General features: G+C 41.3%; 1 protein-coding gene across 2 annotated transcripts in view; it reads right to left on the bottom strand.

Annotated features, from left to right (window-relative positions):
* The window catches only part of TXNDC5 (thioredoxin domain containing 5), a 43,946-nt gene that overhangs the window by 2,780 nt on the left and 15,049 nt on the right, over window positions 1–26,117 (bottom strand). Inside the window, exons 1-7 of one of the 2 annotated variants that reach the window (XM_061346534.1) lie at window positions 21,231–21,526; window positions 16,441–16,590; window positions 13,598–13,703; window positions 12,236–12,332; window positions 8,849–8,964; window positions 6,469–6,555; window positions 2,704–2,844 (exon numbers count right to left, since the gene is read on the bottom strand). In XM_061346534.1, coding sequence (XP_061202518.1) covers window positions 2,704–2,844; window positions 6,469–6,555; window positions 8,849–8,964; window positions 12,236–12,332; window positions 13,598–13,703; window positions 16,441–16,590; window positions 21,231–21,469 — 936 coding nt within the window. In that variant the 5' untranslated portion in view covers window positions 21,470–21,526. Of the gene's footprint in view, window positions 1–2,703; window positions 2,845–6,468; window positions 6,556–8,848; window positions 8,965–12,235; window positions 12,333–13,597; window positions 13,704–16,440; window positions 16,591–21,230; window positions 21,527–26,117 lie in introns of those variants that run through there. The other variant, XM_061346535.1, reaches the window with a different exon arrangement.

Raw genomic sequence — 26,117 nt, 5'->3', positions numbered from 1 at the left:
CCATAATTGGAAAAATAAAACATCCCTGTTTTCAAGGGATTTGCCTGTATCCAAATTTTAGTTGTTGGGGGAAGAAAAAAAGAAAAAAAAAAAACCCCACCACCTTCATTATAATACACTGCCATGAAAATGTTTCAAGGAACAGCCCTGAGAGGAGTTGGCTCAGAGCACATTATGGACATCTGAGAGTTTAATGAGGTATTCAAGGCATACTATGATGTCTTGACAGCTGTTCTTCCTCTGCTATATCCCTGCATTGCATACATAGAACACTCTTACCAGAAAGACGTATTTGCCTGTCAAGAAAGAGGACATCACCCCACCACACTGGCACAGACACCAGGAGTAATTTTTACTCCTGGTAACATCAGGAGCAAAGGCATGGGAGTGATGGGAGTCTTGCACATTGCTTACAGACAGTCTTACATGAGAGGACAGAACCATAACATATTTCATGAGAACCTTAAGGGTGGGAGGGATTAAAAAACAAGCAAACAAACAAACAAAAAAACCCAAATAAATCTCAAGCCTATAGAAGCCTCAAATTCAAATGAAAGCAAAACAGCAGGATAACTGACAGTATTACCAATTCTACTTTAAACATAGTAAGAGTTTTATAAAGAGAAGTCAAAAAGAAATCAAAATCACAAATTACCCAGTACCTTTAAGCACTTCCATAAAAAACTGCTAGTTCATGAAATGAAGTTATTATTCCATTAAACTTAAGTGTTACACCCTCTGAAGAATTACTTAGAAATTACACTTCCTAATTATTAAATAATTACAAATAAATTAAGAAAAAAAAAGAAGCAGTAAATAATATTCTTCTATTCTGTATTTCCTAAAGGGATATCAGATGTTCCAGACATCATTTACAGTCTAACATACCAAATCTGAAAAACCCATAAATGCCATCTTCCCCATGACTCACATAGCAAAACAAGTATTAAAGAGCCACAGATTACTATCAGAATAGCAATGTGAACTATATAACCATAAAAATAAATTTAGCATCAGATAGCTCAATTTTAGCTTGGTTTCTTAAGAAAAGGCATCTTATGCAATCACATAGTCTTAGCATCTTTTGATCACTCTGCCTTAATCCATCTGGATAATTATTGGGTAATTTTAGTCATGTCTGGTAGGAGAGAAGTCTCACGGACAAGGCAGTACAGCTTCTGTGAAATGACTGGCAATTACTTGGCCTATGTAAGACACGGGGGAATCCACGTAGGGGCTCAACACTGGGACACAAACTTGGAGTCTGAACTCAACTGCTTTTGCTGCCTGTGGCACCAGCTGTGGGCTGCTGATGGTAAAGGCAGTCACTGTGTGCTGGCTACATGGGCTAGCACCTTGTTTCAAAATTCACGAAAACAAAACCAGAACCAAGGTGCATGAAGACAGGCAACCCTAGTGGCATCCAAAGCTGTGTTGTACAGTTGCAAAGACAAGTGGAGCCCTACACTATGTCTCTTATTTGGCAAAAAGTGCCCCCACAATTCATTCCTGTTTGTATGTGTGCTGGTGCATGCAAGGCTTAGTGGGAATCTGCATTACATGTGGTTTGCATTATCTCTATAAAAATAGAAAGACAACTAATTACTTTCTGCACTGTACTAACACCAGCTTCTTGGGATCTCCCAAATATGAGGTCAATTAAAAAAAATAAAATTGAAGGGTATGAAAATTGCATATACATATCATGTTTGGTAAACTACTTTATGCAAGGTAACTGTTAGAAAAGTCAACTGGGAAGAGCAATATTCTCCTGTGAGAAGCTGCACATAAGCTGCATTTCTATAATAACGTTGATGCTTTTTAAGTACATAAGTTCATTCTGCATCACAAGGGAGTGTAAATCACAAGGGAGTGTATATCATAAGGGAGTGTAAATCACAAGGGAGTGTAAAACACTGTCCCTTATTTTCTAGGCAGAAGTATGTTTTCCACATTTCCTAATAGAGTATGCTTGAGAACCACCCTTAATTTCTCAGCCTCACCAATTATACATTCATCTACAAGAAAAATGGCAGATGAAATACCAAAGTGATTATAAAAGAAAACTACACAACATCAAGTACAACTATGCAAAGGTGATAAAAGTTATTCCTGTCAATTCCTTGGTAACACTCACAACCCCTGTAGCTCCTACAGCCAGGATTAAAATAAGCCTCCCAACCCAGGAGTATTCTTGTCACAGGACACGTTCCTTGCCACTTTTAGATCAGTCTTTATAATCTTTGCTTGTTTATTGTTTCTGCAGATAGCTTGTAAGTATAGGACCCTGGCTTTTTTTAGGGGCTTAGTAGCATGTGCCATCTTCCTGGGTTTAAGTGAGAATCTTGCAAGAAACATTCTCCTCCATACTGATGAAACATGCTGTCATACAGACCAAGATGCCAGCAGTTCTGCAGGCCAAAAAAGAACACACTTCTTTTAGCTAAACCATAAAAACAGAGTTCAATTTTCTTCCTTTCTCCTTTATTGACCTGAATTAATCAGGTTAATAAATGCATCACTAGAAATTATGATCTGATTCCACTCATTAATTACTAAAAAAAATAACCAGGAAAGTATTTGGTACAGTTTACTTCTAGAAATTGCCAAGCTATCAGAGAGAGAAATTCATGGAAGTCTCAGATGGGCTGCTGAAGCAGTCTGAACCTGCCTAACGTCGCTGCAAAGTGCAGGAACACTTACCTCAACATGGGTGGGTTCTGCAGGTGGCTGCAGGGCTTCAGCAGGTTTATCTGCTGGTGGCTCTTTCCCAGAGCTCTGTAGTTGGGAATCCACGTATTCCTTTAAGGAGTCAAAGTCCCTCTTCCCTTTGTACTGGTCATTCTACAATTACAAAATAGTTTGTGCAAGCGTATATATGCAGTTAATCGAGCAAATAAATAATCAGCAAATAACTACTAGAAAAAACTAACACAGCCAAATGTAAGCATATTCACAATAAATATGATTAGCTAGTCATTAAACCTCTCCATGGCATTCCATCCACTCTCATCTTCAGGATTTGCCACAGATTCTTCAGTCCCAAAACGGAACAATCTAAAGTTTCCTTGAAATGTAAGGTATTTCAGAAACATAGAAGCAAATTTTAGGGACTTTTCCACTTTGACCTTCATCTCTCACTCTAGTCACATCTTTCAAAGTCTTTAGTGGGTTTTTTTAATCTAAAAGCTACTGGAAGGAATAATAGCTGCTACAGTAAGTAGCTATCCCTGTTTCATGATGGTATCTGTTACCATGAGAGCTCTGTCCAGTGCTTTGAGAGGGCTGAAAGACTCAACTTGCATGTCACCTGACTACATTGTTGCTGACCAACACACTTGTCACACATTCTTGGAAAACCCAAAGAGTAAGGCAATGGTCTCCAGTCAACCAAGTTAACCTAGGAGCAAGAGACAACAGCTGCCTGCTGTGGGGCAGGTATTTCCAGCAGCACCAGTCTCATGTCGCATTTTTGAACCTGCTAATAAAGCCCTCAACCAGCGAGATCTGTGAGAAGCCATGGTTTGCCTTAGTTGCTTCCCCATACCTCAGGTACTTTTGCAACTCTGAAGAGCAAGAAATCAGAGCACCTCCGAGCAGTTTCTAGCCATTCAAATCCACTGTTGGCCATCTCCAAACTGACTCTTGTGTGACTGCCCATACTGTTCTTCACAAAAATCAGTACTATTTTCTCTGTCCAAACAAGAGATCATCTCTTGGAGACACTGTGTATCTATTTTGAGTAGAATTCATGAGTTTTGATCCTATGAGGTGTGGGCTAGAAGATATATTCCCTCTCACACATGAGGAATAATCTTCATATGTTGGAAGGAAGAAAAAAACGCCTCTTCAAATCTTTCCCACATTTTTGGAACTCTTTCTAAAACTTTTGTCATTGATAATGTTACTTGTAACTGCAGCTACTTTCCCCACACTGGTCCAAATCACAAGAGAATTAGTCTAAGATGATGAAAGAAGCCTGTACCTGCTTGTCTGCATCCATTTCTGCAGGGCAGTGGCAGTGCCCACTCATTCCTCCCAGGGTTTCTGCTGGATCTAACCAAGAAGTATGGTCTGATGCCAGACTTGAGTTATAACAATACATTTGGACAATAGGGCTGGATGGCTGAAGCAGTTCTTCTCCTCCTCCCCTCCCTTACTGAACAGTATAAGAGCAGCAAGAGAGATTTCCAGGAATTTCTTGATCAGATTAGTGGAAAGCTGTTGGGACTTTTGTGGGGATCTTTGTGTTTGTTTGCTCTTTTGTTTGAATATATTGTATCAGCCCATGAAAAAACATGTGATTCTGGTGGCAGTATGCCACCAGGGAATACCACACTGCCAATGGAGAAAAGCCAGCCTGATGTCAACCAAAATACATTGTTCAGACCAACAGCTGAGATTCAGTTTTACCAAATACAAGAGCAGTGATCTGACTTTTTCTTTCACTGCACTCCTGATGGAAATAACTGAGCAATTCAAACTTTAATAATTACAAAGGGTCAAGAAAAAATATTGATCTGGCTGGTCGAGAAAAACCACAGCTAACTCTTCTAGATCAAGACAGTTTGGTTCTGGCAAGGTATCTTGCCATCTGTAGCTATCTGAAAAATAAAAACAAACCAGGTTTTTATCCAAATCCTGGATAAACAGCATTTAATTAACTGAAAACACCTCTAACCTTGGGCACACCACCATGTTTGACTTGAGCATTCCCTCAGCTTCCGTATCTGCTTCTGACATGCACCAGGCACCACTGCTCAAGCAGTAACAAGATCATGTATTTCTGGCATGAATCAGGCTGGAATTCAAAAATCCCAGCACTGTTTCATTAAATTCTCTGGAGTGTCTGATCTTACAGGAGTGCTTATACCAAACCTCACAGGCACTGGTATGTATTTATGGCTAATTTCTCTTTAGAGCGCCAGAAAACTGCCACAGGCAACAGCCAGTAAACCGGACTGAGTAGTAAACTCTGACACCACAGATGTTCTCTTCATTAGGGACTGTAGTGGTAGGACAAGGGGTAATGGGTTAAAACTTAAACAGGGGAAGTTTAGATTGGATATAAGGAGGAAATTCTTTCCTGTTAGGGTAGTGAGGCACTGGAATAGGTTGCCCAAGGAGGTTGTGAATGCTTCATCCCTGGCAATGCTCAAGGCTAGGTTGGACGAGGCCTTGGGTAATATGGTTTAGAGCAAGGTGTCCCTGCCCATGGCAGGGGGGTTGGAACTTGATGATCTTAAGGTCCTTTCCAACCCTAACTATTCTATGATTCTATGATTCTATGTTCAAAAGGAATGCAAGATGAATGCAAAGCCCTCCAAAACACAGCAAGTAACAGCTGAAAAAAGAGTTACAGGTTCTCTGCATGCAGACCTGTTTTTATTTCTTAGATTGGTTAGGGTTGGAAGGGGCCTTAAAGGTCATGTAGTTCCAATCCCCCTGCCATGGGTAGGGACATCTTCCACAAGACCAGGTAGCTCAAAGCCCCATCCAGCCTGGCCTTGAACACTGCCAGGGATGGGGCACCTGCAACTTCTCTGGGCAACCTGTTCCAGCATCTCACCACCCTCACACTAAAGAACTTCTTTACATCTAATCTAAATCTACCCTCTTTCAGTTTAAAGCCACTACCCCTTGTCCTCTCACTACACACCCCTGTAAAAAGGTAAAGATTTCTTGTAGGCCTCCTCTAGGTACTGGAAGGCTGCTCTCTAAGGTCTCCCTGGCTTGTTGTCCAGGCTGAACAAGCCCAACTCCCTCAGCCTGTCTTCACAAAATTGTGGCTCCAGCCCTCGGATCATCTTTTTTATGGCCCTCCCCTGGACTCACGTATTTAATTAATCTTGAAAGTGTGAAACATATGATAAGCAACACTATTATTTTTATGTTTATTTGCTGCTGTTCATGTACATTGTATTTATAAATATGTTCAGAATATTGTAATTTTTTTTAATTGCTACAAGGAAAAATGTCAACTGGGCCCACAGGACTTTCACTGTCATATGAACTGTTCAGATTTATAAGAAGGAAATTTTTTGCTACTCAAACATCCCTCAGATAGGTACCACTTACAGATAAAAGCCTTCTGACACACACTGTGAAAATTACATACTTTTAAAATTATTTCTATTTCATCCATGGTTTTGTTTTCCATAGGAGGTAAGGTATTAAGATGAAGTAAACTCTGATTTCTCTTTCTTGCAGAGTAGAATAATTGGAGATACTGTTTACAGATTTATGAACAACATATCAGTTAGTTGCAGAGCATAAAGAGCTGAAAATTATCTTTTATTTGTGGATTAAGTATACCTCTTCCAGTATCCAACTGAACCTCCACCACTTTTTCTCTAATAAGCAGACTTTCATATATACCCTCTTGATCTATTTTTCCCATGACACAAACACAGTCCAAGTATTATTCAGAAAAAATGGTCTTATCTTTTGCTGAGCTTACAGACTCACCTTTTCACCATTCCTAAACCACAGGAGCGTGGGATAGCCACGAACTTGGGTTTCAGAGCAGACTTTGGAGTGCTGGGTACAGTCGACCTACAGTTTAAAATAAATAAATGAAACAAAATAAATAAATAAGTACATAAATAAATAAATAAATAAAACAAACCATCCATTGAGTGCATAAAATAAACATACAACAAGCATCATAGCCTCCCCGATGTTTACAATCTCAGAAAAATACAGGAACAAGCAATACAAGGGTTGGCAAAATTCAGTACCAAGTACTGCCTTGAGAATGATTATGTCTGCCTTCCGAACTGTTGTCCGGAAGGTTGTACAACTGAGCTGTTGGGTTGTACAACTGGGTTGGGTTGTACAACTGAGAGGCTCTGTGTCTGCTTGATTATTACTTTGTTTTAGGAGGGATCAGGGAGGGAGGTATGGACAAGAAAGAAGTAGTAGCAGTTGCAAAGAACAATGAAGACATAATTAAATATTCCAGTCAAAAAGTACTTGGTATTCTCAATGAATAAAATCATTGCACGGACAATAAGATTCAAAACGTTAATGTGAGAAAGCTTTAAAATGAAGATATATTGGCTCATCCATTTTTTAAAAGACTACTCTTTAAAGACTTCAGAAGGCATGTCAACAGCTACCAAGTTAACTTTACCACAACGGAAGTTCCAAGTGCATAGCAACATTCAATTCTAATATGTCATAAACCAATCTGTAAAGTTATCAGTTTATCATCTTTTTTGAAGCAGGAAAAAAAGGTAACTTCAGCATCGGAGTCATTGCTCGACACAGCACTTGGATTATGAATTTTACATCAGAAACACTTTACTCCAGATGACTGAAGATCAATTCTAAAGAGCATCCTGTCAGTGGTATCTCTGCTTTTAAGACACTACTCTCCCAAAATACATGGTGGTCATGGTTCAACCTTCTCAGAAACAGTCATGTTTCCTGTTTACTTACAGACTGACAACCTTAGCCAAGACATGTTTCAAATAGTTTCACAAGGTACACAGTTTCAAAAAATTGATCAGGCATCCAGACAAATCTTGGTGGCTTTATTAAATGGAACTACCAGTAAGAATAACTGCAAACATGACAGACAAGTGAATACAACAAAAATTTTGGACATTTTTTGTTAGTTTTTCTCTGGGTAGCAGAGAATGGTAATTTCAAGAAGCCAGTCAAGCTAAGCAGAGATTTTACCAGACAGCAAGCAAGGTTCTCAAAAAGTAAATCAGCAGATGCAACATTTGGTAAAGACAACATCAAAGGAGCAATAGCTTGCGGTATGTTATTCTATTCCATTTTATATCCAGGTCTCAATTTTTTCTCATAAACATATGTATGTCTTCTCTATGAAGTTCAGCCATGCTGATCTGCTCTACATCTAGAGCGTACCTCAATTTGTGGATTTTCAAAAGCATTAAAAATAGTAAATTAAAAAAGTCAAGCTTATCACCCCCAGTAACAGCTGAAAGTGCTATGAGGGCAGAGGCAGGGAAGACAGCTGGGTTTTTGTCCCTCTGCAGGAATGACAACACTGCTAACCATTATGCAGTCTTTCAGATCACTGGTATCACTTGGAAAGCTTAAGGATATGGAAGTTCAGCCCTGCCAGTTTTCCACTGTTGGCAAGTACAGAGGGATTCACATCATGAGCCACCTAGACTTAGGTATGGGTCAGCAAATAAAGGCACTAACTGCAATTGCCAGACCACCTCCATACCTCAGCACGGAAGTCACTCCACGTACAAGTAACAAGCTCCCATGGTAAATACACCACAGAACCTGGTTATCAACCCTAAGAGAAATAGTAAAGCAGGACAAGATATCAGTTCTTAAGGTGAAGACCTCCTGAAACCTTTAGAAAGTTCTAGGGAGGTAAAGGGGAAAAAACCCAACCAATCAAGAAATAATTCATTGTAAGGAGCCCTGTAGATCTAAAGCTTGCTAAGGAATCCAGTGTGTTAAAGAGCAAATTAAAAGTCACTTTCCCATTCAAAATAAACACTGACATCTATCGAATTCTGAAAAAGGGGAAGCATAATAAAAAGCAAATCTCAAAATATTACTCCACGCATATGAAGTACTGGACTTATTCCCATCTCTTTCTCTCTCAAACACAGGACGCTAGCTATGTTTCTAACAAGTCCTTTCTTAAAATGAGGGAGTCCTGTCAACTGCAGATGTACGGGGGGGGGGAGAAATTCACCAAATTAAAATAGAAGCTGTGACTATAAAAGTATTTAAGAGGTGACAAACAAACAACTGTCATTTGCAAATCAAAGCACAAAAGCTATGATACTTGGCTGAAACATTGTGCATTCACACAAAACTTCTTTTAGATAAAGAGTACTTCACCTACCTTGCCAATCTTGACAGTTTCTGAATGTTCAAAGGCTTGAGCCAGCTGTTCCCAGGTTGGGGCCAAAGCCTTACAATGACCACACCAAGGGGCAAAGAATTTGATGAAGTGATTACCTTTTAAGTCGAAAGGGGAAAAATAAAGAAAACAAAGAAGAATTAAAAAACACATTTAACTCATTTGGAATGAATTTAACTCATTTGGCTGCAGTTAAAGACTGGGTTCTAATCTCAGACTGCAAATTTATCATGGTATTTCCTGAGTTAAAGATAGGAAACACTCTAAATCAAAGGCCAGGACAGAATGCTTCAGCAATTAGGTTTTCTATACTGTATGCAGTCCCAGTGTTGCCAATTTCCCTGAAAATCCAAAAAGCTTCACAACTTAAAGCCAACAAATGAGATATTAAAGATTATAATTTTAACCTAACCAATCGCCAAAATGTCTAATTCTGTCATGTCCATCACTTGACCTATTAGAGAGTAGAAAGAACCACCAAGGCGTGTGTGTTCATAACACCATAAATGAAAGTAATTATTAGACTTAAACTTACATATTTATTAGGAAATGCCACTGCATTAAGCCAATGAACTACCTAAATCATTTTGTTCTGCTTTACATTCTCCTTTTTCTGCCCTGCTCTTTGTATTTTCACGTTAACTACTCAGGAATCACTGCCTTTAGTAGACTTCAGCAGTGCTTTATAGAGATGTTTAGCTTAAAAGTATAATCTTAGTTGCAGAGTACTATTTCCTTCAATTTCCTTCAAGTAATTTCCTTCAATTGAGATTACTATTAATTCAAGATGCTGCACTGTTTTGCACATATCAAGGCAAGACTGTTAATATGAAATAAAAATTCCCTTAATTAAAACAAAGAAAAAAATTAATTTGAAGGAAACACCAGCAACTGGAGAACGGCTCTTTCTAACAAAAGTATTCATAATCCTTTGAAGACTGCTTTTGGGCTGATACTACTAGAATTCATTTGCAATTTGAGGGCTTGTTCACAACAGGAGGTCAGAGGAAAGACGTCACAAAATAACTAGGAAATAGAAACTGCAGTAATACTGTACTGTAACTTGCCTGGTCTGCACATTGAAGACTTTCAAATTGATTGACATGCTTTGCTTTGGTCAAGCAAACTGCAAACTGAAATTTCTTATGAATAAATATCTAGCCAAAATCAGCTATTTCATGCCACATACTCTATGATATACCCTCCTCCCCAACAGAAACAAAACCTTTTTTACCCTAGAACATGAAAAAGGTAAAGTAAAGGGAGACTTTTTAAGAACAAAAATTAACCTTCCAGCTGGAACTGCTAAGCCTCCTGCTAAAATGGTTTGATGTCCAAGAGGAGACTGGTGATGAGTGGCATTCCTCAGGGGCCAGTGTTGGGAATGGTGCCGTTCAACATCTTTATTGGCAACATGAGCAGTAGGATTGAGTGCACCATCAGCAGGCCTGCCATCACCAAGCTGTGTGGTGCGGTTGACGTGCTGGAGGGAAGTGATGCCATCCAGAGGGACCATGACAGGCTTCACAGGTAGGGCAGCACAAACCTCAGGAAGTTCAGCAAGGACAAGTGCAAGTTCCTGCACCTGGGTCGGGGCAATCCCAAGCACAAACACAGGGTGGGTGGAGAATGGACTGAGAGCAGCCCTGAGGGTGAAGGATTTGGGGGTGCTGGTTGACAAGTAGCTCAACATGACCCAGCAGTGTGGGCCTGCAGCCCAGAAAGCCAACTGTATGCTAGGCTGCATCAAAAGGAGCGTGACCAGCAGGTCGAGGGAGGTGATCCTGCCCCTGTACTCTGCTCTCATGAGACCCCACCTGGAGTACTGCATTCAGCTCTGGGGCTCCCTCAGAAGAAGGATGTGGGCCTGTTGGAGCGCGTTTAGAGGAGGATCACAATGATGAGGGGGTTGGAGCACATCTCCTATGAAGACAGGCTGAGAGAATTCGGGTTGTTCAGCTTGGGGAAGAGAAGGCTCTGGGAAGACCTTATAACAGCCTTCCAGTACCTAAAGGGACTTTTTACAAGGGCACCTTGAGACAGGACAAGGGAGAACGGCTTTAAACTGAAAGAGGGTAGATTTAGATGAGATATAAGGAAGAAATCTTTCACTATGAGAGGGGTGCTGCACAGGAACAGGCTGCCTCAGTAAGTTGTGGCTGCTCCATCCCTGGAAGTGCTCATGGCCAGATTGGATGCAGCCAGTGACAGGGATGTTGGAACTAGATTATCTTTAAGGTCCGTTCTAACCCAAACCTGTGGTCCTATGACATTTAAGTACTGAACTTTTTGTAACTGAAGTCAGAGAGACCTCAGCAGCTTTAGAGATTATCATAAACCTGCTCAGCCATTGGATATGACCATGAGAATGTCTCCTCTATGAATGTAAATAGATATATAAGAAAATTACAATAAAAATATTAAAACATTTACAGATACACTAAACTTAGCTATCTTCTCAGACTGTAAAATTCTATAATGCTTAGCATCTCCCTGACAGCTTGTGGAAAAATCCACAAAGAATTTTGTTGCAATTATGTGCTAAGCCACACAGGCTGGGAAATTTTAAGTTAGCTGTGTAAAATGCTCTTTTACACTTGAAAATATTTCTAATTAATGAATGATTGCTTTAAGAAGCTCAAGTATCTACCTCACTGGTGGTATCACATGGATACAGAAGATAATTTAATCCAGCCTTTGTTTTTTAGGAAAACAGAGATCATCTGTTGTTATGACAGCTCAAAGTTGTGTGGTAAGATTCTGCTCATTCTTTAAAAAAGCCACCATGTGGCTGGCAAAATTTCCCATGTTAGGTATTGATCCTGGCATTAATTTAAAAGCTTCCAGACAAAATATTTTTTTAAATGGCCAAACAAGTGAAGTGTTTTACCCACATGAAATTCTGAAGGAAGAAAGCTAAATAAGTGGCCAGACTGGAGTTGGATGGGGCAGTAAGGATGAAGTGGCTGGATTAGATCTACCCAGAACAGCAGCCTGGGAGTAAAAATAAGCCAGCACCCAGTGAAAGGGGAAACTGGACCGGCAAAAACACAAAGTGAGTGGCTAGGCACTCTAGGAAAGAAACAGTTTAGTCAAGCAAGCTCTGCTAGCTTCTTCCATGTGATTATGTGCCTTAATTTTTACTGCCTTCTAAGTGGGGTGGTTTTCTTGAACTTTCGCATGGCGTGCAATGTGTAAACACACCACTACATTTTTACACAGTCTGTAACTTTAATCCTCTTTCACTAGGCATCACTGGAAAAGAAAAGTGGAAAGGAGGTACCTTGAAAACTAATATTTATGTTGCAGACTTCCCACTATTGATGTCTCTGTAAGCAAGTGTCCCTTCATCATGAGAAAAATAGTTACCTTCTGCTATGTGGATCTTGAAATTGTCTGCTGAGAGTTCGTACATTCCCTGCTTAGGTTCAGGGGCTTTTGGTGGTTCCACATCAGATTCTTGATCCTATTAATGAGAAAAAAAAACAAACTTTTATTTGCCTTATACAGTAAATAAACAATATTTGATTCCTGTATCACACCATTCTCTGGTAGTTGTGTAAACTCTGAAATTTTAAATTCCTAAAACAACGTCCTTATTTAGGTTGATTTAGATATCTAATGTTTCCTAACGAACAACTACTTGAAAGCAAAACGTGAAAAAGACAACCACACAGAAAAGAGCTAGCAGAGCTAGCAGTCACTGGAATTTCACCATGCTGTAGTAGAGTGACAGAGCACAATAACAGCTACAGCATTCATCACATCACCATACATTAATACACTTAGATTACATAACAGTTCCTTCGTAGCATCACACATCTGCCACTGCATCTGTTCCAGTGGTCTTTGGGCTATTTAAAAATAGCTGGTGAAAAAGATCTTTTCTTGCTCCCCTATTGCCAGAGGGAGGGACCTAATGGCTCCATGCAGACAGCAACAATGGGAATAGAGCTCACACTTCATAGGTATAACCTGCAGCAAAACCATTGGCACTTCAGCAAAAGCAACTTTCTAGGTACAGGGGTCAAAGCTGGAATGAATTTAAGAACCTCAAAGTACATGTCTTCAAATATTTCAAGCATTTAATGTTTAATTATTAAAAATACCATGTTTGTTTCAATATAATCACATTCTAACTGTGGTTCAGCAATTGTTATAGATTTATCCAGATTAGAAACAGCAATCAAATTTAGTTTTAGGCAAGGCCTGGCTACTTTATGCAAATGCTATCCCTACTCAAGGGGTTTCTTAGTGATGGTTATTAGCTTAACTTACCTAACTGATTATTTTAAAACCTTTCTTTAGGCTTCAACAATATCAGACTATCTGATAACTGATTTATAGACAGCATTCATGATTTAAGAGGTAATTAAGCCCAACACAAATGCAATTTATAATGCATTATAGCTAAATTGCTTTTCTTAATCTATAAACATTATGGCCTACAGGTGTCAACTGAATTAACACTAAGAATTGTATCTTAAAATGTCAATATACGAAGCATTTAAAACTACATTATGTGCTGTAGTTTTAAATACAGGAAACAAAGGGCAGGTTACAGGATGACAGTCTTAATTACTAAGCTGACTTATATGGAAGCTGCCCCATATTGTTATTGCCATCTGCCTTTTATTCTCAGGAACAGATTTCCTCCTGGAAAATGAAACCTAACCTATAGAAATTGTAGATAAGCAAGTTTGCAGGAGAGAAGGTTTCCTTTTCACTTACAGATGGTTCCTCATTTAGTTTCTCCAACATCCAGTTTTCTAGTGCCTGGAAGTCCCTAGGACCTTGATATTTCAGAGGTTCTTGTCCTGGTTTAAGCAGCTTTAGGCTAAAGGATCAAAATGTAGAAAAGAGTGAGGTGAAAATTTGCACACACAGAAAGCATTCTTGGGAAGCAAACATGCTTTGCTAATCCATAGCAACACAGCTCAGGCTAAAGTAACAGCTCTCTTGACTATTAGCATCAGCATCAGGCACCTCCCTCAACTTAAAGGGTCACAGCTAGAACTCAGGATGCTTTTTCATGAGTAATTCCCACATAAGCTTTTAAAGGATATTTTAAAAATAGCAAAAAGAAATACCATGTTAAAAATCAACATAGACTAACATTACTTCAGCCAATAAAGCAGTAACAAATAAAACATTGCAGTGTTCAGTTCTAAGGTTATTCATTCATAATGCCTATGAATCCTAATGCAGTTTCTCAAAAAGCATCAATTTTTTTTTGCTCAACCCTCTGCATCACCAGAGGAAAAATATCCAATGCTTATCTTCCCAGGAATTTCTTTCTCACATTTCATTCCATGACTGCTCTTGGAATGTAGGACTTTTCATGTGGTATTAAAGTGATTAAAAACATGCTCAAACAAGTCAATAGGTCGAAGACATAAGTGACTACTAGTAGGGATTCAAGACCTCACAATTACTGACATTTAGTAACAACTATCAAAACTTTTCCATAAACTACCTAAAGTGTTTACTATTACATATTTAAGTTAAAATTGGAAATATATTTGGTAACGGGGCAATACTGACCTCTGACCTAGTGTTATGTTTAAAGCAAATCATAGTTTCAATCACTACTGTCAACTAGCCCTCAGTTTTCCTTTGTTAGCTGTCATTTCATACCACTTTTTGTTTTTCTCTCTCTTCCTGTTCTACAGTTGGGCAAAAAGAACATATGAAAGTGTTGAAAAAACACATAATACAAATATATGCAAAAGAAATAGGAACTCCCACATCCATTTTTTATTTAAGGCATTATTGAATGTTCTTTGTGATGATAGAAAGTAAGGTGGGGTTTTTTTTGGGGGGGGGGCAGGAAGCAAGTTCATAATAAGGAAACAACAAAAATGAAGCAGAACATCTAAAATGCACCTCATGGCAATGCTTTTGAAAAGTAACAAAAAAAAAAAGCTAATCAGCTTAAAGAGCCATCTACACCTTTATTTCCTTCAAATGAGAGTAAGTATCTCTAGCTCACTTGAGAGAATATTTTGCAGCACCAAATAATCCTGAGACAACTGTACTAACAAGCAAAGGGATCTGCTCAGTCAGTTTTACTCTTTGGGGATGGAAAGGGGATGCAGTCTTTCCTTTGACGGGTGTCTGGAAAAGCAGTGTAGGGACCAGCACATCCTGGACTTGCGACAACCCCTCTGTGCCCAAGGAAACTGTGAAATTTCCTTTGCTGGAGGTTTTTAAAAACAGGCTAGTTCAAAACTGACTCAGACAGGAAGAGAACTGATATCATGAATTCCCTTTCATCTCTGTATTTCTATAACTAGCAAATGACTGCCTTATCATTTTCACTTTTCAAGTAGACAAAAGTGAGGGCTAACTATTCCTAGATATCCAGTGACCTTAGAGGGTGGTGGGGGGAAGCAATCATATGTCCATACATCTTCTTCTTATTGAAAGTATCTGCTAATCTTTCTATTTTACAAGGAATAGCACCACAATACAATCATTCAAATATGCAAAGACACAAATACTCAGTTTTGGGGATATTAGAACAGAGTTCTATATTCATTGTTTCTTAGTATCACTAGTGGAACTAAGACACAAACTGCCCTTAAGGGCAATTCCTGTTTCAACAAGGACTTAGCTATTTATAACTCACAACTTCTACTCAGTAGCACTCATCTGTATCAAAGTGGGTGCAGCCAGGAGCATATGTTAAATTCAGACTGTTACCGGGGTCAGGAGGAACGCTACACAAAGTGAGTAAAGGGTGGGAAACCAAAAACACAGGCTGCAGGAGGGCTACAGATGACTACATTCTCCACCTATTCCCACTGAGATGAGTAATTACTAAAGTGGCTGAAAGAATCCTACCCATTTTTGCAAGAAGCTTTAAGGAAGACACAAGTGAAAAAAATCCCTCTACTCCTTTGTGGCAGCTAAAAAGGGAGCACATGTATTTAACCCAGAAGTACTATACAAGCTGACTTCTCATAGATATTCTAGATCATGTTCTGTCTACCAAAGCTGAGGTAGTTAAGACATACATCCTTTATAACAGGGTAAGTTTAACAACCTCAAATTCCAAGTGAATTTCTCCTAGATCAGTACATGCAAAATTACCTAGAAAAGGTCTGTACAGCATCACCACTGCTATGCTAGATAACGGTATTAATCATTTTATGAGGATTAACTTCACTCAAAAATTTAGAAGTTCATCTATACATGAATTATGAATGGTGCAGTGCACTGACAAACTTGTGACAAGTTATTTTGAAAAGTACCATTACCAGAGATCAGCTCCATCATGCATATCACAGCTGTGTAATGCACTGGTGCTTGAGAAAGAGGTACTCTCAGAGAAAAGAAACAGACAGTTCTGGACTTTGTTTAAACACAGCCATCTTCCAAGACATAAAACAGCTTCTTTAAAAGAGTAAGAGTAGTATGTATCACGTGATTCTTGGCAACATGGTAAAATGGTTTAAAATGAACACATGAAACACACCAGAAAACATAGCTTAGAAGTTAGCTTCAACAAACTGGCAGAGCATCATTTAAAACTAAAAAAGAAACAGGAGTAGACATCTTTTTACACTTACGTAGGGTATCCTCGGACGCCAAATTCAGAGCACAGTGGAGTATCTGTAGTACAATCCACTTTAACAACATACACCTGCGGGTTTTCCATGTTGTTGTATTTATCTCCCAAATCATTCCAAGTTGGCTGGAGGCGCTGACAATGTCCACACCTGCGACAGAAGGAACAAGAGCTTAACGGTTGCTTAGAGGGGAATGAATCTATGGAAAAGTCACACGCATAATGATTAGAGATTCTGATGCATTTAAAAACAGTTAAGTCAGAAATCTTCCATACTCAAGCACTGTTACACTAAGCAACAGTCACTACTATTAAGAATTGTAGGGCACTGCAAACACATGCAAAAATCAAGAGATGACAGCTTCTTGCTACTATCTTTTTACATTACAAAGCCTACTGAACACCCCCATGAAAGTAGCGAGGCTATTAAGAAAAGCACTCAGGAAAAGCACTCCGTCTTCCAGCTTTCTACAAAAATCCTGCAAGGCTGTCTAGCTTTCTGTCCACTCTAACATTTCAATACACTGCATATTTTAGTGGCAGGTAAGACGATAACAGTTTCTAGCCTTATTGTAAGGCCACTCGTACTTGTGCGAGTCACAGGAATTGTAACTCACAAGCCACAAAACATAGCAGGGCTGATATTTGGATAGAATTTCTCAAAATCCTCCTATACCACGCTTTGCCCCAGCAGCAAACCACCAAGAATTTACATCTGCATATACACAGAAAAGTGTCCTCATACAGTTGCTATAACAGCAGGTTCCCAGAAGCAGAAAATCATCATTCTTCTTCTCACAATTTTCTTAGTCCTGCAAGTCATTATAGTAATACCTTATTCCTGTAACTAGATGAAAAATTTTTGAGGAATGGATTTTCATTTCTCTTTAATGGATGCTTTTGCCAACCCTTTAAGACATCTAAAAATACATAATTGGATTAACAGAAAACATTTTCAACCTGACAGTATGAAAACTCTTATTGCCCTTTGCATGACCTAAGCAGTCTGTTTTGTAAGTAACGATCAAAAACCTATTAGGCCTTTTCAGAAAGCTGCTCCCATTTAAAACATTTTCACTTACACAACTGGATTTGAATCCACTTGTAGAAAAGCTGCATGGATTCACACCTTTCCAGGTATCCTGATATCATTAGGAAAAAAAAACAAACCAAACCAAAACCCAACACCCCCTCCCCCAAGATACAGATTTACTTTAGGATAAAGAATGTCTTCTGACCTTAATAAGGTCCTGTAAGTCAGGTGCAGCGTCTGGGGAATCCCCACTATACGGGGAATTCAGACTTCCCATATGATCTTATTCTGATCACCATGACCTCATCATGGTGAAGGGACACCATGCGTTATTACTAAAATTAAATATTCCTTCAAATATTTAACTTCCCTCCATGGTCTTCATAGAGCTTGACTTAAAAGCATTTTGGATTCCATGGTCCCTTCCCCTAGCAGTCATGGGGATTTTAAACACCAAGTTAACACTGACTGCTCTTAAAAAATATAACATGGAAAACTAGGTAAGGCAATCTCAAGTAATTCATACATTAAGTCAGTGGGGTTGGAGGAGCAATCAGAGCAGCAATGATGGAGAACTGGACATCAGTGAGAAGTCCTGCTCTTCCCTCCCTTAATGGGCTAGGAAGGTGCAAGCATTCATAATCTCTGTTTACAAATATAACTGAAGATCTAAAAGAAACTAACAAGGCTGTAGGAAAGACTCATCCTTCTGAAAAACAAAACCAACCAAATCCAAAACTATACTTCTTGTATGCCACTAACATCAGGAAATACGGGTGAAAGAACCTGATTTGTAAGAGTTTGCAGACAGGTTGCCCAATTTAAATCTGAGCAATCATGTGCCACAAGTGTTCATGCATGGGGATTATTTTGCTGTGGTAGTATCTAGAGTACCAGGCTGCTCTACCTCATGTTGCCAGGTCAGTGCTCCACCCACAGTACCAGCACTTCTCATTTGCAAAACTCGATGGCAAACTTCCTGCCAAGATGGGATGTAAAGGTACATAGGAACCATATATGTCAATCTGCAGTAACTGATAAGCTCTCTGTAGTGAGGAATACAGACATTTCTGGAGGCCCTCAGAAGAGCTTGAGCTCTGCAGCTAGCAAGGGCAGCTCTACAGTAAAATACAGAACAAATGATTATCCAGTTAAAAATGTTGGTAGACCTTGCGATAAACAGGCATAAATGGTACAAGCAGCGCAGGACTAGTCTTGCTCCAGACAGAAGCATCCAGCTAAAGTAAAATCCAACCAACGGAGTTACAGTTCAACAGCAAAAAGCTCTGGTGATCAAGTCCAATTCAGCTAAGTGGACTTCCAGAGGTTTACCAAGAAACCACATATGTTGAAAAGATACGTAACGGTCACTATAACACAATGAAACTACTCATCTGAGGTTCCTTCCAGGTAAGCAACCATGGAAACCTCATTCCTCTGCAGACATGCAGCTGGCATGGCCAACATCTTAAGAATATCTAGTGTCTCTAAGAGAATGATATGCTCATAGTTCTCCCTTGCCAAGTGTAGCTACCAAGGGGGACAGCTTGATGACTAAAGACCTTAGACGTCCGATGGCAAATGACTTGGAATGCTCTCTTTTTGGACTAGCCTGTAATATTTGAAAGAAACATAGGACACAAATGTGTACCGCTGCTGTCTGGGAGTGAAGCCCTCAGCAACATTCGTGTCAAGAATCTGGAAGAGCTGTGTCAGCTCCAACCTCTTACTGGTAACATTGATAATGCAACATTAGCAGCATCCATAGCAATCTGATAGGAAATCCTAGCTTAACGTTGGATTGTTTGGCAGGCTTCTCGCTTGTAACTAAATGAAGCAGTGCCAAAACCCATGTCTCTCTGAGAAGCATTAGGAGATTAGCACATTAGTATCACCTAGGAATAGGGCAAGAGGCTCTAATATAGCCTCCAAGGCTGTGAGGTTGCCACCTGATCCCACTGATGATACACCTACTGGGTGTGAGTATAAGCACCTCTCTCAAGCACTCAGATGTTCCCTTTGTCTTTCTCTTCCTCTTGGACCTGAAACCTGACCCTGTTGCTGCCTGTCAGGAGTCAGAAGTCCAGACTGAAGGCCCTGAAGACCCAAGTATCTGGAGGACACTTGCTATGGGTGAGAAGAACATCCAGAGAAGCCACAACAAGCCTGTGAAACAATGCAGCTCCCTCACATTTGAGTTGAGCAGAGATCCTCAGCCCTCACAAAGGCACAGCATGGTCCAGGTTTGCAAGGCCAGTGTACTCCTTGATGCACAGAGGATGTGCAGCATACACTGGACTCTGCAACAGCCCTTTTGGCGCAGCATCTCCCACAGCGTGCTGAGACAAAGCCCATCTGGTTTTAGGGATGTCTGTGAAATAATCAGTCAAACCTCAGCCACACACAGATATTAACACCTGAAAACAGAACAGAACAGAAGTACTCCTGCTCTGCACAGGCATTTCTTAGGCCTTACAGCAGTCCCAGACACAGGGCCTTCACCAGCAAGTCACAACATCCTCTGTTTCTGTGATCTTCAGAGAACAAAAGCAGGCATCTGCTCTTTCAAGCTTTTGATTAACATTTTCATACTGCATAAACAACTTGACAATAACAGAAAAGAAGTAGGAGTTAATCAGTTTTGAAAGGAAATCCTTCTCTGCTACCAATTTCAAAGTGTCATGACTCACACCTAAATGGCACCGTGCACCAATGGTTAACTTAGGATCAGAACATTACTTTTGCACATTGTTCCCTTAACTTTAACTAAATTCAAGAAAACTTGGAAGAAAAACAAAACCAAATCAATCCTAACAACACAACTCCCAGTAACCTACACTGGATCTCAGATAAAAAGGGTAGGGAAAGAGATTAATAGAAGACTATCAACAACCACTAGAAAGGCTCAGGGATGAGAAGTACTGCCCTATGAGAGTGTAACATCCAGCAAAGCCCTGCTCTCCCACTCAACTATTCTTGTGTCAAATGTACCAGTTTTGGCCATAAGCCCACTTGGTCTCTTGCCAATCTGAGAACTCTTCAGCTCTGCTACGGCTACCTGCAGCCTTAGGGACACAGCACTATCATTACAGTGCTCTGTCTGCACATTTACCTTTAAATTCAGTGACTGAAAGAGAAGGTAACTTGTTGCAACCGATGCACTTGTGAGACTTGAGAACACCCGGTAAATCGCAACCGCTGCCACACACAGAGGCCTCGGGCTCTTTGAGGAACAACGTGAAGCTGAGTCCGGGGACCAGGGCCGGCTCCAGCCCATGAGAACCGGGGCTGTCCCAGCTTGCCCCCTCACTGCCCTGCCGAGCAGCTTCATCCCAGGCCCCAAGCGGGAGGCTCCCACGAGTGCTCACGGGGCCTCCTCGGGTGCCTTCGATGCATTCCGTTGGCTAGGGCCCTCAGCAAAGAGGGGGACCACCGCTGACCGGCCCGGCTGAAGCCTCCGACAGCGCCAGCACGGCCACGGAGGCCCGGGCTAGGCACACACGAGGCTTCAGCTCCCCCTCCCCGGCCCGGTGTTCAGCAGATCCCGGCTGCCATTTAACGCGTGCAGCCCCCCGCTGCTCCCGGGGGGAAGGCGCCCGCCCGGCCCTGGCTGTTGGAACTCGGAGCGGCGCGACCCCGAGGCCTCCCCCGCCGCCGGCCCGGCCGCCTCCCGCAGCCACGTCAATAGGGGAAGAGGCGGGCAGGAGTGCGCCGCGCCGGGCCGGGCCGGGCCCAGCTCCGCCGCTCCGGATACCCACCACGGGGCGAAGAACATGACGAAGTGGGGGGCGGCGGCGGCGCCGTGCCGCAGCATCTCCGCGCTGTAGAGGTGCCGCCCGTGCGGGTCCGGGGCCACGTCCGGGTCCGCTTCCGCCGCCGGGACCGGCTCCGGGTCCGGCTCCGGCTCAGCCCGCCCCGGACGGCAGCAGAGGACGGTGCCCAGCATAGCCAAGGAGAGGAGACGCCACCAGGCCGGGCCGGAGCGGAGCGGAGCCATCGCAACGCCGAGAAAGCGATCGGCCAAAGCCCGGACTGCTCCTGCTGCTCCTGCCGCCCCTCCCCGCCCCGCCCGCTCTACGGCTCCCGCCTCCCGCTACCGGCCGGCCCCCCTCGGGTACCCCCTGCACACGGTGTCCGGAGCCCTCCCTTCTGGGGATAAAAAATGAGAAAATAAAATAAAACAATGTTTTAGGTATATTACGTATGTATTATGTTATTTTCATATACCATATTATTTGATGGTTTATATTAATTATATTAATTGTAATTATGCTAATATATAAATCTATATTTGCATTTTAAAAATAACAACATAGATTTATATTTTAATATACGCACACAGAGACATAGAATCATAGAATAGTTAGGGTTGGAAAGGACCTTAAGACCATCTAGTTCCAACCCCCCTGCCATGGGCAGGAACACCTCACACTAAACCATGTCACCCACGGCCTCATCCAACCTGGCCTTGAACACTGCCAGGGATGGAGCATTCACAACCTCCCTGGGCAACCCATTCCAGTGCCTCAACACCCTAACAGTAAAGAACTTCCTCCTTATATCCAATCTAAACATACCGTGATGAAGCCTTCTTTTAAGTAAACCAGTGAAGAAGAGGCAGGCAGGGCTAATAACAGTGCTGTGCTTCTGGGAGAAAGCCGTGCTGCCGAGGTCCTCCCTCCCCAAGAGGTACCCAGCCTGGATAAAAGCTCCAACCCTTGGCTCTCCTGCTTGCTACCAAGAGAAGGGAATTAGTGCTCACACAACTGGGGGTTGCTTGAGTTGCAGTAGTATAGCAATAATCAGTAAATAATACTAATAATAGCAGCAAATAATAATTAAAGATGGGGCTTTGAGCAATGTGGTCTATTGGAAGGTGCCCCTGCCCATGGCATGGGGGTTGGAACTAGATGATCTTTAACATCCCTTCCACCCAAACCATTCTGTAGTTCTACAATAGTCAGTATGAAATAGCTGGAAGCTGATATAACACAGGAGAGGGGGTTGTATTTCTATAATTGCTCCAACTTCAGTTAATTTCAGTCTAGATTTTAACTGCAAGTCCTTGAGCTTGGGGTAGTGAAGTGGGTAAAAATCACCTGGTTTAACAAGAAAATGCATTTTGATGAAAATGTCAGGTGACTAAGTAAATCTGCATGTACACACACAAGAGCACACAAGGCTGGCCTTTGTACCTCTGCAGACATCTGTGCTGGTATAACATCAGGGCTTGTGCTCACCAAGATTGGTGCAGCCCATACCATTCCTCTCTCTGCCAGGCTGCTGCTTGCAGTCAAGAGCACTAATGCTTTCAGACAGGTGGAGTTCACTTCATACCATGTCTTCCAGGCTTCTCCTTCCCCACATCATCTGTTCCCTGAGCTCTACCCTCTAACATCACCTCTTCCAGAGGACTAGCATCAGGTAGGAAGGACCTTTCTGTGCTGCCTGTGTACACATCATTCAACAACCATCTCCTTGCCTGCGCCAGTCTCCAGTTAGAGCCAAGGCTGGGTCTGGTTGCTCAGCTCACTTTGATGCTACATCATTTTTGCAAGGGCCATAAGTAGACCCAACAAGAATCACTTAAAAGAAGTAAAGAATTAAAAGTAGAGATACCTTCTGCTTTCAAAAACTACTATCTACCTCAAAACTAGTCTCCTAACAATCCTCACTATGAGTACATAAAAGAGTTACAAAAGACTCAAACTACATTTATTGCCAAGCAAGAAAAAGGTCAAACATAGGTTGTCCAGAATAGTAGCTAATCACCAGAATTAGAATTTAAGTACAAATCAGTAACCTTAAGTATAAAGCAGCAGCCATTTATTTAAACAAGGTTTATTTCTGTGCTTCAAAGTAAGTGATTGACTAATCATGAATTAAAAAAGAATTAAGAAAAAAAAAGTGCAGATTATTTCCCCCTTCAGCATATGAAAAAATACCTACAAACCCCCTTAAACAAAAAGGCAGTAGCAGAGCGAGTAAGAATGACTAATTCTCAGATCTTGAAGAACAGTGTCCTGATACAACCAGGTGGGCTGTCTAACCACAGAAAGCACCTTACCAGTTAAGCAAGCTGGTTTCTTTTCCACACAAGTGTATTTTTGGTCTTCTTATTTTCTCTGTATATCTACCACATTTAAAAATAGACTTTTAATTAAATTAATGATCCTCTTAATTAAAAATAGATTAATTAAAAGCTATTTTAAGTAATTTTAATAAATGTCTGAATTTAAGGTTTCCATCTAAGATACAGACCACATAAAAATGACAGAAATACACCATTACTTTCAGTAGAAACACAAGTATAATGGTTCAACATTCCTGAGATGAATAGGCACAGATTACAGTTAAGCTTTTGTCAATTAGCAAGAAGTACTGCTAGGACAGAACTGCTGATAAGAGTAAATCTTTCTCTGAGAATACTTCTTTCCAGAAAATGCTAATGAGATTAACATTGCTTATGTGAATTAGTGTTTCCTGCTTGCTGATTTGGATCTTGATTAAAATTCAATTACTCTGTCCACCACTTCACTCCAGCTCCCTTTTCTCTCCATCTTTGGATCTTACAAACTTTTGTTCTAGCTCTCATCCTCCTATTTTTATTAACTACTTTGGGAATACAGCAAGGATAGGGAGAAAAACAGTTGAAGTAGCTTTACAGGTAGCCTGGTGGCAACTGCTGTCTCTCAAAGTATACTTGGATAAACACCCACAAATGTTTCACACAATCTAAGCCACATTCATGTCACATCATACAAAGAGAAGGCACATCAGATAAGGGTGAAACACAAAAGGCTTCCAACATCCATATTCTTCTCACTATCATCTCCCACCTAGTAGTCCTCTTACTCCTGCACTCATACTATCCCTCAGTGCAGCACACCAACATCCCCCAGCCTCCTGCTTCTCCCGCCATCCAGCCCCTGCCTCCTGTGCCCCAGGTGCTTTGCAGGGGTAATCAGTCCCTGCTTGACAGCAGGAGTTTCCACCCAGCTGCAAGTGACTGACATCCAGGAGCTGAACTTCTCAAATGCTGTCCCAGGCTAAGGACCAGACCACCACCATGGAGCAGCTGAGCAGGCAGGAATTGTCCCACTGGTGAAGAGTGACCAGAACCAACTGCTTACACTTACTGCAATTGCTCCTCGCTGAGGGACAGTTCACAGGAGCTCGCTGTGGGTGACAACATACATCTGGGGAGAAAAGCATCAAACCCTGTCAAGCTACAGGTGGGAGCTGATGTTTGCAATAACTGATCTAAACTAACCACCTAATCAAGAGAAAATTGCCAATACACAGGAATGAACCTGCACTGTTTATCAGCAAGATGAATTTATCCTTGGATGTCAAGAAGCCAGTACTGATTATGACTCCTGAGGGGTCCTACAGCCCCTGTATACGTACACCATTTCCCAAAGTCCTTCATGCTCTTTGCCTTAGTTCTGGAAGGACAAATAATGTCAAAAATCTTTGCAGAGGAATGAGCCTGATACGTCAAACCCAGCCCACTGCCTCTTAGCTGCCACTGCCCAGTCAATCAGCTCCCATGGCTAAGAGGCACCAGCTCATTCCTGGGTGTATGCTTTGGCCTGCAGAAGGGAAACTGTACAAACAAGTTGTTTACCCACATATGCTTGGGCAAAGAAAGTCCTTAGTTTGCAGCATGTGCTCAGAGGGGCTGTGTATTGCATAGGCCTCATGTAAATGTTTTGTAGAACCAAGGGAGTGTAGGACTGGAAAGGACCTCAGAGGTCATGGAGTTTAGTCCTTGTTCTAATAATAGCATTGTACAGTCCTATTTGCAAACTGCCTTAGCACTACAAGTGATGGTGTTTTTAGGCCTACACCACTCCTTGCCCAGGATTATGAACTTTTTTCATAATCAGCTTGTATTTATTTATGGGTTATTCATACCACTGTGTTCCTGTGCCAGCCTCATCATTTAGATTAAATACTCTTTTCCTCTCTCACAGTATTTAGAGGTAGCAGTGGCATCCTTTCTTGGCTTTTGTTCTGCTAGACTAAACAAGCTAACAGCTCCCATTCATTCACAAGTACCATCCCACAAATCTTCTGCACAAACCAGACTGGCAAATAAAAACAATCAATCATCCTCTCATCCATTCACACACAGCTGAGCAGCAGATGCATTTTAACGCCTGCATGTCTTAGTCGCCTTATCCCTGACATTAATGCATCCCTAAAACAGGATTTGCATCTTACCTAAGAGTCTGACTGCTTTGCAGATGTTTCCCTTTCCATTCAAGTCACAGACAACTACTTCCCTTCTATGGCCCTGAAGCGAGAAGATGGTGTTATGTATGCATTCAGTTTGGGGGTTTTAAAATATGACTTGCTTACTAGCAATCAAAGCAACCTACAGCAGGTGACTGCCCTGCTTGATAGAGTCCAGAAACAGGTGCTCTGCAAACCAAAGCCTGATGCACACACACCTCTGTGCCACACTTTTTTCTCTTCTGTACTACTCAAGTAATACAGGACTATATGCAGGTGGGGAAAATGACCCCTCAGAAGCATCTTTGTTGCTCTGTTTTTCTCAGCTTCCCTTTCCTCACTTATATTTTCCCCATCTCAAGGACTTTGCTAGAGCCAGTCTTGTTTTCCTAAGAGCTTCCTGT

This window comes from Neopsephotus bourkii, unplaced genomic scaffold, assembly GCF_033783945.1.
Source record: "Neopsephotus bourkii isolate Nb327-2 ecotype Australia unplaced genomic scaffold, CSIRO-AGI_Nbou_v1 NB_272, whole genome shotgun sequence".
Lineage (NCBI taxonomy): Eukaryota > Metazoa > Chordata > Aves > Psittaciformes > Psittacidae > Neopsephotus > Neopsephotus bourkii.
This window is presented reverse-complemented; position numbering and strand designations above follow the sequence as displayed.